This window comes from Porites lutea, chromosome 4, assembly GCF_958299795.1.
Source record: "Porites lutea chromosome 4, jaPorLute2.1, whole genome shotgun sequence".
Taxonomy (NCBI): domain Eukaryota; kingdom Metazoa; phylum Cnidaria; class Anthozoa; order Scleractinia; family Poritidae; genus Porites; species Porites lutea.
The window spans coordinates 46,390,672-46,410,602 of NC_133204.1; the positions used below are offsets into that span (position 1 = coordinate 46,390,672).

The 19,931-nt window shown below is 38.4% G+C and overlaps 1 protein-coding gene across 1 annotated transcript; it reads left to right on the plus strand.

The window, feature by feature from the left end:
- Positions 1-16,868: 16,868 nt before the first annotated feature.
- LOC140933821 (beta-2 adrenergic receptor-like) lies at positions 16,869-17,889 on the plus strand. The gene has a single exon (XM_073383476.1). The coding sequence runs from the start codon at positions 16,869-16,871 to the stop codon at positions 17,847-17,849; it is 981 nt and encodes a 326-aa protein (XP_073239577.1). The 3' UTR covers positions 17,850-17,889.
- The last annotated feature ends 2,042 nt before the right edge of the window (positions 17,890-19,931 follow it).

Here is a 19,931-nt window from a genome sequence, read left to right on the forward strand (position 1 = left end):
AAAGTATGGTTGTACCCCTAATGAATCCCGTCGGTGCTCAACCGGGAGGGGCCGGATATTATTAACAATAATAGCCTATTCGAATCATCAGAGTCGTTGATGAGATCAATGTCGTGTTTCTCTGTAGACTGGTCTACATAAAACCTGTTCTGACCAAACCTGTCATGACAACTGCTGGGAGGCCAGCCCCTGCCAACATGGAGGTACGTGTCATGAAGTGGGTGACGTCACAAAGAGAAGATTTCACTGCACATGTCCTCATGGCTTCAGTGGATATAAGTGACAAATCGTGCTGCCGTCGGCAATAAAATCATGCCGAGTTGTGATGCTGCTTCAAAACAACAAATCCAATGGTATCTACAGCATCGTGGACCAAAACGACATTTTGTTCCCAGTGTACTGCGACTTTGGTTCCAAGCCCGGTATGGCATGGACTCTGTTCCAGTCTCACTCTTTGCAAAACAAGGTCGCTTGTAGAAAATCATTTTACCTTCACGACCTGCCAGTCAACCAAGATGCACCTGAATGGAATAGGGAATATGATGGGTGAATGAATGAATGAACTTTATTTATCGCCGATGACGTGGGGAATGGCCACCCAGTCTCCCGAGCCAGGGGCTCATGTATAAAACGCTCGACTAAAGGAAAAAAATAAAATAATAACAAGTGACAGTAAGTTACTACGGGAAAATACGATTGAATAATCGATAAATATTAAGAATGTGGTATAAGAATCAAGAATTAAGAAATTAAAGAATCAAGAATTAAGAAATTAATTAAAGACATTAAATTAACACATGCAAAGGCAAAGGATACCAGTTTGTTTGTTTAGAGAAATATTTGAAGTTTGTCTGCAGGGAAGTACGCTTTTATACACCCTCAGTCTGATACTCTCACTCTACTTACACAAGTAGGCACTAAAAGATATCAAGCGTATAATTCAGATCGGATTGGTCCGGGATAAAGGATTAATCCAAGGTATTAAGCATAGAAGGAATAAGGATGAAATAGCCAAATAATGAAAAGAAGCATAATTACTCTGAGGTTAAGGCAGGCTTGCCTTTGGCTATGTCTATACCGCGAATACTAGTTTATCACTCGATGAATGTGATTTATTATTTAACGATTCACGCTATAGTGACAATGAACATAGCGTTATACAAAGTTTTTGTGCTTTGGTTATGAGAACAAAAGGGTGTAGAGATAAAGAACTAAACAAATGTTAAGAAACCGAAACCAAAATTCCATTGTGACGCCCAATTCCTAATCTCGTATGTCGCCTTCGGCTTTGTCAACAAGAGATCTGGGTTCGAGATTTCCGCATTTCCGTCCTTTTTTCATTTTTTTTTTAAATACCCTGCTACAATGTCACCGTCAGTTTCTTTTACAAGGTGCCTAAGTGGTCATATAAACGCGGCTCAAGAGAATTATCAGCATGTACTCGGTTTAATGGCATTGAATTTGAATAACGTCACATTCAGCGTATGCGGACTCCTCTGGAAACCGACTTCTAATTTCCATAAATAAATTGTGTGATATTTGCATTTCCAGCTTCTAGTCTCCTCTCTCACCCCTTTTATTATTGTCTCGCGCGGTTCCAATCAAAAGCGAAAAGCACGAAAGACGAGAAGTGTAACTGAGCTTTCCGTTCCGCACTTGACTAAATAGCTACTAACATGCAGGCCAAACAAAAGGACTTAATTAAGGACTTTCTCCATTCCCTTTCTCCTACCCGTCGTCCCATTCTTGCTGCTTTGTGGTGCCAGTCTGCCATCCACATACAAGACAGGACTGGACAGGACCACCAGAACATCGGATTGACTGTTCAGAGCAAATCTGCTTTTATCCATTGTTTACTAAAATCAATGCAAGCCAGAAGGAACGTGGGAGTACTTGGATTTTTCCACAAATATCCGCATATATTGTGTCCGAGATAATTAGAAAATGTTTAGATCTTTGGGATGATCAATTTACAACTTTCCATTTGAGCCCGGTGTTTTTCGCTCTATTTAGCCTATTCTTTTCAATCATTTCTCAGTAACCGCTGTAACCTCTAGCTATAAACCAGTTCAGTCGTTTTCCACATAAATAGTAATACCTGTTCAATGTCACAAAAAAATGGTCATCAGCCGCCAGCAAGTCTGAAAGCTCAACTTTGCATCCACGCGGGTGTTTATAAACTTGTTTTTACTTTAATTTTTCTACATTTTTTCCCAGCAGGTGGAAACATTAGTGTGATTCCTAATTACTTAAAGTTTTTTAAAACTAAAAAAAATTAGAACATTCAAGAGGTATAAAGAAATTTTTGAGAATTTTCGGAAGATATATTCAGGCAATTTTTGACGTGGTACTACGGGAAAGACCCAATAAATGGCTACAAAAAGCCTGCGGGATGCGTGAACATTGGCACTCGTCCTTAAAAATGAAAATACGGGAAAATGGCTAAAGCGCTGTAAACTGATCGTTGAAGAGATGAAATCAGACATCGGGAAGTTCATTGTGATTTATTATCGGATATTTTCCAACTTAACGGATGTTAATTACAGCATTCAGACGACAAACAACGTACTTCCCCGTGACTTGAATCTAATGATCCCGTAGTGGATCAGAAAGGATTATGACACGCAAGGATATTGTTTGAAATGCTAAACTGTAAGTGCCACCGGCCATTCCCTTCATAGTCTGCAGAGGCGTTGCCCCGATTCGACTCACTTTGGGCGACTGGAAGTCGCCAAAACAAGGAGCAAGGACCTTAACTTTCAAGTGGGTCATTTCAGTCAAGACAGGTAAGCTTTTTTCTTTGTAGCCATATCTCCTTAAGAGCGCAAACTACAAAATAATGGCAAGAAAACGAGATAAATGGATCAATTTGTCACAGGCTAATAAAATAGTCCTGAAATTAATGTGTTAATAATCTTAGCTGCTTCCCTTCTTCGTAACTGCACGGAGAGTATCTCTTTAAAGGGTTAAATATTTTTTGCAAATTGACTCTGGACAAAGCCTTCGTTCCATCAACTGCGAGATTTATTATTTCCCATTGCCCTGCACGTTTTTGAAAACAATAAAAAGACCAAGATTTGGGAAAATTCTACAGTTAAAATTCATCGTTCGGAGTTCTGAATTATGACGCAAATTCTTTTAAAATTACTGTTCCTCCCTCCTAAAAATTATATAAATACTGGAAATTACATTTCAAACCCTTTGTTTAAAGTTTGATCGATGAATGGCCCGAAAAAACTTACTCAGAAGCTATTAGAGCACTTGTGACAACGTTTATTAATCACAGCCAGGGCCCTCAGGCTATGGACAGAACATGGGTAGCTCTTTATCAAACCGTTTTAAAACTACAACGAAAGCAAATTTTTTTTCTATTTTTCTACATTTTTAACGTTTGTGACTGACTGATCCTTAATTTTCTGTATTATAATTGCCCAAGAGCGAGTAGATAACCGTGTCTAAAAACCCGACTCCAGCATGACCCCAGGATATATCACTACACAAACAAGAGTAAAAGGACAGTTATATTACGTCATTTGATCTCAGCCACGCACTAATACCTTCTCCATTTATTCATTCATTCATTCTTTATTTGCCATATAATTATATAAAATTTTACCATGCAAGGTTGGAATAAAAGGAAAAAGTTAAAGAAAAAGTAAACGGCGAGGAGACCTGAAAGAAACCACGAGGCTTATAATGAGTCAGGTCTCCTCAACTTAATATAATTCACATGATGGCTAACTTTCACCGCGGACTCTCCCTCTCTCACACACACACACATGTTAAATTAATTGATCTAATAATTTACTTAGTCAAGAGCCATAATTAACACAAGATAGTCCGCTGTTCACGAGAACAGTTTAGCAAATCCCTTTTCGGATTTCCCAATTGAACGACAAAAAGGGAAATCCAAAAAATCCGGATTTGGAACCCTGAGGAAGGATTTCTCGGAGGTGAAATCCGTTTTCGGATTTTGCGTTCGATTGGGAAATCCGGATTTAGATTTTGAAAATCTAAATCCGGATTTCCCAAATCTAAATCCAGATTTCCCAATCGAACGCACCCTAAAATATAGGCGTTAATTATTGAAAGTATCGTTTTAAGTGTGTTTTGCTGATGATTGAAAAGCAGAATTATTTAAAAGCGAGTCATAAGAGTGATTCACTACTTAAGGTAGATGGGGCTGTAAGACGAATCTTGTTTAGCGTAACCAGGATAAAATCTTCAACGGATAAAGCGTTCGATTCAGTGGCCATTATTCATGAGGACCCGCATACGACTTTCTTTTGCACACTACATGATGCAGGCGTTGTTAAGGACGCTAGGTTTTGAGTGACAAGCAATAAACCTCCTTCTGCGAAAAGAAATTAGTTTCTTCACCGTTTGATCCAACCATCAGTGGTCCGTATAATATTCGATGAAGCGTTACATTTTTTAGCAAGATTAAGGCGGCATCTGGCGATAGAGTAATTAGAGAAGAGTTTACATATTTAACATATGCCTGAGATTTGCGTTCTCAGCTCACGAGTTATCCAGAATAATCGCGCATAGCCTACGACTCAAGCGTTGTCTTTCTGGTCTTTGCAATATTAAAATGTAGCGCAGTTCCATATTGTATTGAATGTATTGAAGGTCGCAGAACTCATACAGAATCGGACGAACGTTGCTAGATAAAAGCGTTGGTTCAAAATGTTGATTATGTATAACCCGCAGTCCGTGAACACACAGCATACTACTCATCGTAAAGGAAAGATAGATGCCAAAGCAAATTGCAATCATTTATCTCCGAGGCTTTGTGTGTGCAGATTCAACCAATTTTTTGGCATGAGCTTGCTAAACTGCAGTTTCCGTAGTGAATCACTTCACGCACGCGCTGGTGCGTTGTACTCGTACGTTTATGGCCTCTCTGTGATGGAATCTTGAACATTCATCGCACTATAGTTAAAAATTTAACAAAAAAAAGGGAAATGATAATTGACTTTTTCTTTATATGGAAAAAGTGTGACATGATTTGAACTCTGATCGAATAAAGCCAGCATTGCATTCTTGAGATGATGGTAAAGGACGGTGTGTGCGTCTCGGTAGGTTTAGATGACATTAGGAGAAGAAGACGGTCTTTCTATGCCTAGAAAATGTTTCTGAGTCTAACGATATTAAGATAAACGTGTAAGAGGTAATATTCATCGACAGTCTGGTAGGCATTTTGATGTAGAAAACGTTAGATCTTCTAATCCGACTGCATTTGTTTGGTGACTATTATGCATGATCTGGTGTCATGTGATGTAAAGCGTGTGCAAACGGGCTACATAAAAAAAAAATTCTACTATTTAATGACGGATTTGCGGAAATACTATTGTTAGTAGTAAGTAGGCCTAAATTCATAAAGATGTCATAGTGGAGGCAGAAAACACAAAGACCAAGCGATCAAATGGATTCAATCGAAAAGTGAAATCGTCATCCCGCCAAAACGTGTCCAAAGCCCGCCAAAAATTACCAAATCTCGCTGCTGCCGCTATTTAACTCGTTATCCAGTCAAGAAAAAGGTATGTATTGCAGGAAAATGAAATCGCTTGCGCACAGAAGAAAATTAAGGGTTAATATGTCTGATATGTTTTAGCTCGAGTAAGCGAGTGTTATTGTAATGCCATGGTGTTCTAAACTCCTAAGTGCGATTTTTAAAGCGACAGAAACACTACCTACGTGGCGCGCCCGTGATTCTGTGAGTTAGACACCACCGTATTATCAAATCACTTGCGCACAGAGGAAAATTAATGGTTAATATGTCTGATATGTTTTAGCTCGAGTAAGCGAGTGTTATTGTAATACACTCTTTTTTTTCTATAAGAATATATTTTATAAGAATATCGAGGCTGAAATTTGCGAAATCTTAAGAATACTTTAAGAATAAACTCCAGGCTGAGATTTTGAAAAGGATATAATTTCCTGTGGTGAAAATCTGTAAATACAATACAAATATACCTTTTCAATTTATTCCTTTCTTTAAACGGCAAAACTAGCTAACTATATTTAACAAAACTATATTTGATACCTTAATATATTCTAATTCGGAAATGTCATAAGCTATTATTAAGAATAATACAAGAATATTTACAGCCTAAAATCGGCGGAAAAGTAAGAATATTCAGCCTGGCCCTGGAAAATAACATTCTCATATAAAAAAAAAGAGTGTACCATGGTGATCTAAACTCCTAAGTGCAATTTTTAAAGCAACAGAAACACTAGGCCTGACTAGGTGGCACACCCGTGGTTCTGTGAATCAGACACCACGGCATTATGAAATCACTTACGCACCAAGTAGAAATTTACAGGTTAATATGTTTTAGCTCGAGTAAGCGAGTGTTATTGTAATGCCATGGTGTTCTAAACTCCTAAGTGCGATTTTTAAAGTAACAGAAACACTAGGTGGTACGCCCATGATTCTGTGAGTTAGACACCAAGGTGTTATGAAATCACTTGCGCAATAACTGGAAAATTAAGGAGTATACAAGCTATCAGAAAGCTATATGTCTGTCTTAGAGTGTTTTGTAATAGGTGATTTTCTTGTAGGAGACCCTCCGTCAGTTAAATTTTTCGGCATTTATTAGTAAAAGATTTGTTTTTTTGTTACCATAACACCACGGTATTATGAAATCACTTGCGCACAGAAGAAAATTAATGGTTAATATGTCTGATATGTTTTAGCTCGAGTAAGCGAGTGTTATTGTAATGCCATGGTGATCTAAACTCCTAAGTGCAATTTTTAAAGCAACAGAAACACACGTAGCAAAATTCCTATTTCCGGCACTTTTAGTACGTCCCGGAAACTGGAAAGAACAGTACGTAACCAGTTATTCGGGAGAAGGCTTTTTTCTTTCTTTTTGATATTTATTTAGAAAAATACTGTTGCGATCCGTTCACTGAGAATCCCTGGTAATGCGGGTACATTTCGAAAACAATATTTTTGCGGTCTCGCGTTTTCCTCGCGGGCGGGCTTTTGTTTTTAATCACCTGGAGACTTTGGTTTGGTTTTAGTTTGATTATTTCACGTCGTAGTTACAAAGAAACGTTTCAGTGTGGCCCACACAATGTAAATAAATTTGAGTAAAGTGGCCGAGTGTTCTGAAGTTGCTTTGTTTGAAAAGACATTTTATGATTTTTACAATGAAATCGATGATGTATTTACGGAGGTTCCGGTTGTCGTTAGAGGAGACAAAAGCATATTTTGATTGTGTTATAATTGCTCCTGTCGGAATAACATGTCATATGAGTTAGCGAGATGAACACACGACGACGTGTGATTAATAAGCTCTAGGGATTTCTTATATAGTTCCCGATCTTCGGTCCTGCACTATGTTGTCAACACTTCCTTTGTTTTATGTTGCGCAGTCGGTCAATGCAGATGACCGGCGTGCACGTTTCCAAGGCTTGCGGGTCACCATGGGGTGCTTACCATTTGACAGAAAATGTCGGAAATTCCGGATGGAAGCTAAATGGTAAGGTCACTTTTCGGAAATTCCAACCGAAAATTGAGGAGTACGTTTTGAGGTAGTCCCTTCATTCCGGTTGGTACGAACCAAACGGAATGTTGCTTACCATTAACCAATTTCTTGTTCCTTCTCGGTTCCAGACTCACGCTACACAAATTTGCCCTTTTTTTGAATTCAAACCCTAACGGATGTGGCATTTCTACGGTAAACTGGTAAATCGCTTACCATTATGCTTTCGACACCCCAACCGGATTTTTCTGTCAAATGGTAAGCACCCATGAAAACCATTATTCTCACCGTTCTTGTTCAAAAATCACAACACACCATTTGCCCTCAAGTTTGGCAATTGAAAGCGTCCCACGCGAGTCTTCTCTCTTCGAAGTTTTTGGTCTTTCCAACGTGAAAGTTACAGAATTGACTGACAAAATTCCTAGTTAAAGTTATTTGGAGCCTCCCACGCAGGCCTTTTTAGGGGAGCTCGTATTTTTTCCCTCCCCACGAAACACGAGGGACGAAACACGAGCTCCCCTAAAAACGCCTGCGTGGGAGGCTAAAGTTTGGGAAGTGATTTCGCCAGTTTGCTATAATTTCTGCGCTCCTTCCTCAGACGTCATTTCGCGGGGAAATCGGCCAGTGGTGGCGTCGCTGAAACGTCGGCTTTTTTCTCAGGTTGCCTTCTACTAAGAACCAGAGTGTTGGCAAGTGTTGGTCCTGTTAGTGACAAAATAGTGACTAAAATAAGAAAAAACATACAAGTCCATCCAAAATATTCGACAAGTAAATTTAGAACCGGATCGAGTAAAGCACATGGTTGAGCCAGCGTTTCAATTGTCAGCTGTGTTGATGAACCGCAACCAAAGTGGTAAAAGCAAGGCAAAACGTCCCAAGGTAAAGTTCATATGATAATAGTCAAGATTGGGGAATAGAAAAGCTTATTATCTATCGTACTTTCAATGCTTATAGCTTGTTTAGGACCACCACCCCTTCACGAATTGCGATTTGTGAGATCTTCTTCTACTTTGCGTGCTCTGCTTCTCATGTTCTTGAGTTTGGTGTACCGCAGGGATCCGTTCTTGGCCCGTTGTTATATTCAATGTACACATCCCCTCTTGGCGAGATTGCGTCATCAAATGTTCTATCACTTTTATGCTGATGACACTCAGCTATATATTACGTTCAGGACGTCGTCTGTTTCTGATATGAATCTGAGTAACGCTAAATTGGTAAACTGTGTTCGGGACATGGACGCATGGATGCTTTCCAACAAGCTGAAATTAAATAAAGACATGTCCGAAGTTCTCTTCCTATCGACCTCGGCCACCACTTTCTTCTGTTGATATATATAATGAGACTGTATCCTGCTCCCCCAGTGCACGCAATATTGCAGTCCCTTTGTATGGTACCTCATGTCAATGCAGTCTGTCAATCGTCCTTTTTCCATTTTCGTAACATTGGTTTCATACGCAAATATCTTACTTCTGATGCTGCAAAGATCATTATTCATGCCTTCGTAGTTTCTAAACTTGATTATTGTAATTCTTTATTGTACGGCCTACCATCCTATCTTATTCGGAAGCTTCAACATGTTCAAAATTCTGCTGCTCGCCTTGCCAACCAGTGTCCAAGATTTTGCCATATTACTCCAGTCCTAAGGGATCTTCACTGGCTCCCTGTCTCCTTTCGAATTGAATTTAAAGTTATGTTAATTACTTATAAAGAACTACATGATCGAGCTCCAATCTATATACCGGAACTCGTTCAATTGTATACACCCAGCCGCAATCTTAGATCCTCTAATAGAAATTTATTAGTTAAACCCAAGAGCCATAATTATGGCTCTTGTTAAACCCTATTTTAATCTCAATTCGTCTAGTAAACGAGCTTTTTCTGTTGCTTCTCCGGAACTTTGGAATAACTTGCCTGAGGATATTAAATCTGCAAACTCAATTGATGATTTCAAACGCAAACTTAAAAAATTTCTTTTTATGCGAGCTTATGAATCGTGACGTTTTTATTTGCTATCTGATTTTTTATCTATTGTGTACATTCATCTATTTTGTAGTTAGCGTCTAGTTTTATTGTCAATTTCTTGTGATTATTTTTACTTTTTAGTTCTATCTAATTTTTTTGTAAACAGCGCCTTTGAATCTTGTAGAAAAGGCGCTATATATATGGATTATTATTATTATTATTATTATTGTGGCTTTCTTTAATAATAATGATTAAAAAATGCTTCAATCTCGACCAATCTCCTCATATAAATCAAACTGATTTTGAGGTACGTCAGTTACATGTAAATGAAAGTTTGTTTCAATCCAGTTCTCGCGCGTGACTAACTGAAGGCGTTGTTTCTTACATGGCTCATTTCCAGTTAATGTTTATGTGCTAATAGAAATTCTTTTTGAAGAGACGACCACAATTTTAAACTGGAATAAATTGTCTCTTAAAATCTCATTTTTGAATTGCTTGGTGTTCGAGTGTTTGTATTATAAAACTCGAGCCTTTTTTTATTTTCATGTTCTGTTATCTTAAACATCGAGGGAATTAGAGATCAAAAATAAATGTCTTAGTTGCTCATGATGGAGGAACAAACATTCCTCTTGGAGATTCAATCTCGGTCCTTGCTCGTCGTGGGCCGTGGGTAGTGGGTAGAGGTCGTGGGTCCCGGGTGTGGGTGTGGGTCGTGGGTGTGGATAAATGTCGTGGGTAAAGAAAAGTTTTCCAAAAACAAAAAATTTTAAAAATTAAAAAGCAAAAGGTTGTAAAATTAATGAAACGAAAATCTCCGCGTACATACCAGTCCTATTCCCCTTCCCTGTGGTCATTAAAGCAAATACGCGAATCCTTTAGTACAAACGGACACTAAACGTAAATGATCGATTAAGCGTCGCGGTGCTTATACGAGAGCGGCGCTTATTTCAACTACGGGTAAAACACTGAGGGGAATATAGAGAGAATTTAGTGAGGCGGGTACTAGGTATGCACAATTTAGTATAAAATATGTACACCTCGAACTGTTATATGAAGACCACAATATGAACTGAAGCACATACTACTAAGTCCACGTGGTTAGTACCTCACGCATGCGCACGGTTATATCACCCGGGCAGTGGCGGCCATGGACAGCTGTTTCGTCCTTGTTAGGACACAGGTAACCCAGGCTTACTGTTTGTGTCACGTACGGATTTCATAACATGGTTAAATATAGAGAACATATGGGGCGAAGTTTAGGTCTAGAAGTTTGCTAGAAATGAAAATAAAAATCGTTGAAACTTACCTTGTGGCGAATTGTTGTTGTCCTTAATACCTACACAAAGTTTCGGGAAAAATAGTCTGCTTCACCTTTCCTTCATAGTATAGTGGCCACTATACTATGAATGAAAAGTGAAGCAGACTATTTTTCCAGAAACTTTGAGTTGCCTGTGGTTAGGACTCAGCAGCATGGCATTGCCAGCAGTTATGTGAACCCGATTTTAAGAGTTTCCCTACATTTAAAAAACTTTCGAACTCACGAGTTGGTCGAGGTCTGATTTCTCACACGATTTGGTTTTCATATCCCAGTCTCTCGAACGTCGTAACAAAAGTGGGGCGTTCATTTATAAATACCGAATTAGCGCCGCGGCGCTTATTCGAGAGCGGCGCTTGTTAAATTAGTTTTGGTAAAGGTGCGGTGCTTATTCTAGTAGCAGCGCTTAATCAGTAATAGATCATTTACAGTAGGCGGAAAATAAAAGAAACTCTGTGAACTATGTAACACCTGAAGCAGGCTCAAGAAAAACTGGAGACTGAACTGCTTTTTTCAAAGATGTCCACATTCGTGACTGAAACATCCTTTCAGCTTAAGAAATGATATATTCAGAGTCGTTACAACAAAGATTTTGTATGCAAAACAAAACAAAAAAGGATCTAAAAAATTATATTTCCCTACGGCAACAAAATATACATACAGTCTCGCCTTAACTTGAAAGGTTGAGCTAAGGGACCTAAAACTTCTTTAAAAAAGACTTCTATCCAAAATTATGAAATGGCTCATAATTGTCCTTTTTTCTGCTCACTTTCCCACTCGCCTTCCATCCTGTTAAAAAACTCCCTTGATCACTGGAATTGTAACTTTTCCAGTAATTTGGTCGAGTGTGTTGATTTCAGTGACTTGAGTGGCTTTACTGTGGGCTGGTTTATAATTTTTTCCGAATTAATAACATAGAGCTTAAATGTTCGTTTGTCCGGTGCTGAAAATATCACAGGTCACGATGAAATGGCGCCGCTGAGCCTCACATCACGGTAGATTTACTTTGTGGCACAATGGCCGCCGAGCTACACAACTCGGTAGATTTACTTTGTCGCACAGCGGCCGCCGAGTACACAACTCGGTGGATTTACTTTGTGGCACAACAGACGCCGAGCTACATAATTCTGTAAATTTACTTTGTGGCACAACGACCGCCGAGCTAAATCAACCCGGTTTGATGCGTGCACCAGGCGTCGCACACATTTTCCAAAGACAGTGACGAACCATGCTGAAAAATATGAAGGCTCAATCCAAAGTAAAATTTTACTCAGGGTGTTTGACTTCAGCAAACTTTTGAAAGATGAACGCTTTGGAAGATTTAGCAAACACAGATCGATAGTAGACCTTCAACAAACTCTTGAAATATGTACGCTTTACTTTTTATTCAGCAAACTTTTAAAAGATGAACGCTTTACAAAGACAGAATAGCAGACCTCAACAAACGTTTGAAAGATGAACACTGAGGACACACGGTTCACCAAAGTAAGGCAAAACGTAAGCAAGCGCCTCAAAGAGAGGCAAATATGTGTCGACACAAATGCAATCTCAAAAAACCTCGCTTATTGATTGCACAGGACACCCAATAATGCACAAAACACCTCGAACGCAATAATTAAGTATACCGTTATCAAGTGGTGACATGGTAGTGTTGAGTGGCTTTGGCAGAAAACCGGATACCAGTGTCGACTTGCATGAATGGCTATGACTATTACTATACTGCTCCAGGGTTTTTATTTGTAGCTGTCTTAATATCTCACGCAAAGAAGATTGACAAACAGAAACGCAAGAAAATCAAGAAAATATCACCTGGGAATTTATTACTATTATAATAAAAGCTGTAGAAAATATGTACCGAAATTTGTTTGTGTCTGACCGACAATAGTCCATTGAGGGCAACATTAAATAATAAAATATGTTTGTAAAAATGGAGTATTTTCCATCTTTAGGAGGATAATTCCGGATAATAAAGATATATAACTGAACGGCTGTCAGGCTCATTTGAATTAAGAGACCAAAATTAGTTTCCTCATAAAGCCTTCTTAATCTCTTTCTGACACTCAGCTTCTCATTTCTTGGCACTTGACAAATTTGCTAATACCTTTAACTTATTTGGCTGCGTTAAGAAGGAGAGGGAGAACATTTATAACTCTGGAAATCAAGCAATTTGCTTGCAGCATAAAGGTACACCTATTTCTTAGCTTGAAAATTACCTGAAATATTATTGAAGTTTGTGACAAGATGCTACATTTCCCTCTCATGTAATATTATTAAGACCGTGAAGTAAAACCATTTTTAAAGCTAGCCTAGATCTACCCTTTCTATTTTTTCATTTACCTTGAAACTCTCGTACAAATATATTTTTTGTAAAATCATTTTATGGCATTTCCTACAAGAGACGCCTCCTTAAACGTTTATCAAGCAAAAAAAGTCACCTTGAACAGTGGCTTCATCTTTTTAATCTATGTATGCAAAATATCTCTTACTAGTACAAGGCTTCCTTTGAATATGCTTAGGTTTCTTTTTATCCTATTTATAGTCAATATTTCGTTAACAACCCCTACGATAAGTAACGTAAACATGACAAGCATTTTATTATGCGTTTGGAAAATTTTATCATAGAAAGCTAAAAATAATCGCTGGAGACCCTGAATAAGCAATACTTCTGGTGAGTTTGACACTATTTTTTTTTTTTAATAAATTCCGTATCATACTTTTGGGTATTTTAGGATTAACATTATCAACCGATTGTATCACCACTTTTTTCCGATCCCAGCCTATCAGGCCATAGATAAAAGAGCTTTTTAATTCTGAAAGTGTGGCTGCGTGGATTGAAATTTATAATATTCTCTTATCCGGCGTTAGTTGAAAACCAATATCAACATCTTCTATGACTTTATAGTAAAATAACACACAACGCGTAAGAACTAATCTGATGGTGCTGATGTATTTAAGCGGTATCTTTAAATTACTCTGTAGTTCGTTCTTCCCCGACTTAGCATTTTGGGGTTATTTTATGTCCATAATGGAACAGAGTAATTCTTACGTTTCCGCAGTAGAATTAGTCTGAACCTGAGGCTATATCCCCACGCGTCTGTTAGCGAACTTTTGCTTTTACAGCTGTCAGCACCAAAACGATATTCATCTCCTTTACGAACTTATCTTCTCTTAAGACTGTTTAAAAAAGATATTGTGAAAATTAAAAGTTTATAATAATGAATACAAAGTTTGTATGCGTTTACTCGGTTTGCAAACTTGAAAGGATTGAAGAGGATATAATCTGAGAGCGGCCAACAACCCCGGGGGGGGGGGGTACTCCCCTGAATTTTGGATAGGGGTGTGCCGCGAAGGTCCGTGAACCCTAACCCTATTTAAGGACTAAGAAAGCGAAAACTGACTCCCTTTTTAAGGCCCAAAGCGGAAAAATGACACCCTATTCAAGGAAAGAACAAAATTATTCATAGTATGAAAAGGAAAATTTTTTTTCTTCTCTGTAACATTGGATGTATAGCATCAAGCATAAAATACTAGAATACTTAAACGGATACATCAAGTTTAAAAAAACCGTTCGTTTAGGCGGGCATTTTCACACTGCAGTATTGGATAATACAATTAAGCTACCCTATCTAAGGACGACACCAGGGACACAGAAACAAAAGGGTAAAAAAAGATACCCTATTTAAGGACCGAGAACCTCAAAAACCATACCCTATTCCGCGGCACGTACCTATAAAGCCCATATATGGGAGTACCCCCCCCGGGCCAACAACACTTACTAAGACTGGACCTAAATAAGAATTGTGAAAACAATTCTCATAAATCTAATAAACATTGAACTTTTAGATCTTTAAGGACAACAGTCAGAAGCTGCCTTGGGAATGGTTACAGCAAGCAATTAGAAATAAATCCTATATTACTTATTTTTTTCATACTCAATGTCTGCTATGAATTCATTAAAATCTTCTCTCCGTTTGCCGTCATGGTGGGCTATAAATCTTTTAGAGATATTCCTGCCTATACTTTGGGCATACTGAAACCCTTATAATTTTATCTTAAATTTCTTCTTCGCGTCGCTTGCCACTAGTCGCTACCGGAATATTGAATAGCAAATTTCTGAAGGAGGTGCGCGGATTGACATGAAGTTAACAAACGAGTCCCTCTTCTATACATAGCGATCCCATATCTTGTTGAATGTACGAGTTTTGCTCTTAAGTTGATGTTTGAGGGTCTGTTTAATAACACTTTGTGTTTAACAATCAGATCATGGCATAAGAAAAATGAAACAATCGTGTTTCAAGCGTAGAATAGCGAAAATATTTTTTAGTTCGGCCCAACAGCATTGGAGCCAAAGACCTCAGTTTACTGACATCGGTTGGGCTATCTATCCACTGAACTAAAGAGAGTCTTGTGAACAGCAAGGCCATGCATTTAATAGGACACATTTTAAACTGGGAGGCCAGCGCATATTTATCTACAAGCATTTCAGCTAATATTTGAAGTGACGGTTTTCTTGCACGACGTGCTTAAATATTAATAATACAGCTAAAAGTTTCTTTTTCAAATGCGAACAATTTTTTTCAATGCAATTCAGTTACCCACGCGACTTTTGACAGGATAATTACTTTCAACGCGACAGGGCAGTCTGTAAATGATTTTAGCTGGCTCGTTTGACTTCGTCAATTTGGCGAATTTTGAATGGAATTCCTAATGCTTTTAATGCTGTCTTATTTACTGCTGTCACTTCTGCATTTAACGGTATCATAACAGTGTTAAAATGAAATAACATTAAGTATGCATTTACTAGCTATCGCGACCACCAAATAGCGTTAATGATGCCGTTGGCAAAAATCTGAAAAGAATCCGATGACAGTATTTTTTCTAAACTCAAACATTTAGAAACTATTGAGTTGAAATACATTAAGACCGTTCCACTTCCTTCCTATTAACAAGACCAGAAAGCGCCATCCTCGCTATACCCCGCGCCCTCACTTGGTTATCTCTAACAATTTTTTGCTGAGGTCTGAAACCCTGACTAAAAGCTACTAAACAAACATTCATTCATTCATTCAGTTATAGTAGACACTTCCTTTTAAACAACACTTCCTTTTAAACAATTAATTACTTCCCGAAAACTGATGCTGATGCTACAGTTTGGTTTTTTTCTATATTTTAACCAGTTTACGTCCAACAACCTAATACATCGTCTCCAATTTCATTTTAACATGTATTCAGACACGTAAAGATTACGCGATAATTGAAATCCACCTCATTTTATCTTTTATTAATGCAGGAAAGTACATCCTCACACAATTAATGCAACGAATGAGAACCACTTTCAAAACCCTGGCGAAACGAGGTCGCAGCTTGTCCAGATTGAAAACAGTTTATATGTAATAGCTTGCGACTACATGTAGTCAGAGCATATGAAACAAGCCTAAAGTTTTCCCTGCGTTTGGCTTCGGTTTCACGCAAGATGCTGGCGCTTCGATCAATATTTTTGTCTCAGCATATTTTCCTTTTATATTTTTGTCTCAGTATATTTTCCTGGATGTTGTAAATCTCTCTTAGTTTCCTTCTAAAATGTCTTAAAATGTATCAGTTCAAGAAAGTGGCATCCCCACACGGCCTGTCTTGAATAGCTTATGCTAAATATACGTAGTGTGTATGTCTTATGTATTTCATTGTTGTTTTTAACTTAAGTGTGGTCACTTTTTGTATTGCTTGCGAACAATTTGCGTTTATTTGCGAGTCCATATGGCTTCTTGAGGTGAAACTGAAATCCTGCTTGACCAGGGCTTAACTTACACTGAAAATGTTTTCAAGAGCTGCTAATTTATCCCTGATTATAGAATAAATGGTTTTGAACAGTTTACATGTATGGTGAGGCCACAGCACAGTAATTGTAATTTTCCATTCTCTCTTTCTTCTTCTTTTCATTTCATTTCATATTTTTAATTTTTAATATATATTTTTGTATTAAATTTTCAGCGTTCAAACCGTGAGATTAATCTGGGAAAAAGAGTAATCATCAATGCATATTGAGTCCAAAAATCTTAACCCCAAGGTCTTGTAAGGCCATTGCCTCGAAGCCTTTGATGAAGAACGACATTGCTATGAACACAACAAACCCAAGGCAAAGCTTTCCAGTGGCATTCCACGTAGGGGCAGCTACTTTTACAGTCATCCTAGTTCTTGGCACCATATTTGGCAATGTCCTCGTCATCGCCGCATTTTCACTACACTTGCGCATGCGTACTGTGACGAACTATCTTGTGGTGTCTTTGGCGTGTAGTGATCTCTGCGTTGCACTATTCTCCATGCCGGTGTGGACGGCGTACCTACTAACCGGACCCATGTGGGTACTTGGAAAAACGCTATCACGTGTATGGACCGTGATTGACATATTGATGGGAACAGCATCAATAATGAATCTCATGGCAATAAGCTTTGATCGATATCTCTGTATAACAAGTCCTTTACGTTATCTGGAATTGATGACTACACCAAGAGTGATTTTCATAATCGCTTGCGTTTGGATTTATTCGTTGGCTATTGCTATTGCAGGCTTTATTCTCTACGATAAGCCGATCTTTATGCTGGTTGAAATGATCCTGTGCTTTTGCATCCCACTGGTGGTTATAATCATCGCGTATTCGATTATCTTTAAAGTGGCACTACGTCACATAACACAAATACATACTGCAATGCCTTCGCATAACCATAACAGTCACAACAGCTTCATGAAAGAACTTAAAGCCGCTAAGACACTAGCAGTGGTCGTTGGTGCTTTCGTGATCTGCTGGGCACCCTTTGTTACACTTAACGTGATTTACAGCTTGTGCAGTCCTATTCTGGGCTGCCCCTGCCCTGTTATTAGTCCAGAAATTATCCTTGCTACAAAATGGATGCACTATGGGAATTCGCTGCTAAATCCACTAATTTATACGTTCACAAACAGAGACTTTAGGACGGCTTTCAAGGCCCTGCTGTGTTCAAGAAATCGCTCTTTCCTAGAATTGGGGTTGTCTGCAGGTCCAAGGAGAACTGCTGAGGCTAATAGCCTTCCGATGGCATAGATGGAAACTGCAGAGGACTTTCTCTTTTGATTTATTTTTTTATTGATTGGAGAGGAAACATTTTTAAAGGGCGGTATCACTTACTGGGATGACATTTAAGATTTAGTACTAATATACTTGAAAACCCAACAATACCGTGATTGACCATTAGTATCGATCCGGTCAGGCTACTTAGTAACAGTTATTACTACGAACGGTAAAAACCCGCGACTAAGAGCCTGCATTTTCTCAAGTTACCCTACACAGGTTCTTACAAAAATGGTAATAGCAAAGAATCAGGATTTGGTAGGTTTATAAATAGGCTTTTATTTTCTGAAGAAAAAATACATTGAAGCTAAGAGTGTTTAGTGGTATTCAACTTATATTCCTTACATAAAATCTGCATACCATTACTTTGCAGTTGGAGTGGTAAGACACCTATGTCTCCAAATAGGATTCTGAATGTTGACTTAATATCTTATTTGCTCAAGGAAGCAGAATTTATTTTAGAAATTTTTGAAAATAAGAACCTTTTTCAAATTTTAGACTAAACAGGTTCGCGTATAGAGGGTTCTTAGTCACGTGTTTCTGCAAGTATACATACAAGTGTTCAAAGTTGTCATTGATTTCGGGCGAATAGGAAGCAAGTAGACTGAGCCGGCATACAGGAGGCAGCGTGGCCGAGTGGTCAGCGCGTCGGACTCGCAATTCCGCGGTCCCGGGTTCGAGTGCCGCTCTGGCGACTTGCTGCACTTGTACTCGGTCGTCCCGAGTTCAAATCCTCGGCTTGTAGCCAACTGGCTGCCTCCTGCGAGTTGAGGTTATTAATCCTGTTATGTTATGTTTAAATTATTTGTTTCTAAGTATTTAAATGGAGTGCCTGTAAACTAGCTGGATAGGCTAAGTGCATTTTCCACATAAACAATCCTTTAAACCGTTTTTTAAACCTCTTTTTCTACATACTCCTTTTAAAATATTCGGCAATTCAGATGATTTACAATCACGTTTACGGGAAAAGGTAAACGTCAAATTCATGTGATGGTAATTTTTCAAATTTACAAATCAAACAGGTGCAGATAAAAGCCTGTGCAGAATTTTCCTTACCTATGATCCTGACACAAAACTACTTATTTTTCGTGGAGATACAGTGAACAGTGAACGACAGTAATGGGAAAACTTTGTCACTTGGTACAAAAAAAACGCATTAACTTTTGGCTTTTTCCAAGGACATGATTTTGAATATCTTTATCGTTATTTGGAAAATATCGCACGGGTTCACAATCAATTACCATTTGTTCTATAGTTGGGTACTGAATTGGTCTCTTTCTGTCGGTTCTACAAGGACAAGAGAGGCCAGATGCTTTAACACGGCGATTTGGTGCACCAGAGAGAGGTCAAAGAGCTGCCCTTATTGTTCTAGCAGAGTTTACACCTTTGAAAATTCTTGTAGAATGTCAGTATACAGTCGCAAACTCTTGTGATACTCCCCTTTAAGAGATTATCACTGCATTTTTCTTTTTTTACCAGTAGGCTAGTATTTAACGTTTTCTGATTGAAAAACTGTGTCGATTTTGGAAACCAAGAAATCGGCGAATTAAGTTGGTGTAGTTTGCAAGCTAGAAATTACACCTTGGCTGAGGAGGACTATACCATCTAATTACGAGATAGAACTCACTTAAATATTTGACTCTTAGGATGACCACCAAATAGGTTGTTGAAACGTTGTCACTGTCGACAGTCCTACTTGGGACTACATCAACCTGGACAATCATGTTCCACTTCACAGTTTCCATGACATACCACTTGGGCTCAAACCAGTCACTATAACTGTCCTTATTATAGTTCGAACTCTGTGTCATTAATACATGTAAAAACCCTTTGGAAGATGTTTAGGATATTGGATATTAAAGTTAATGCTCATTTCGGGTCACATAAAGGAATCGCAGATTCTACAGACTTGCGGTTTGCACGAGCTTCTCGCTCACCAGACCATTCAGTTACCATTCTTTCCTGAAGGTTTTTAGATGACGTCACCAAAATTCAAACTACGAAACTATCGATTCCTCTGAGTTTCTACTTTACAGCACCTAAAAACCTTTATAT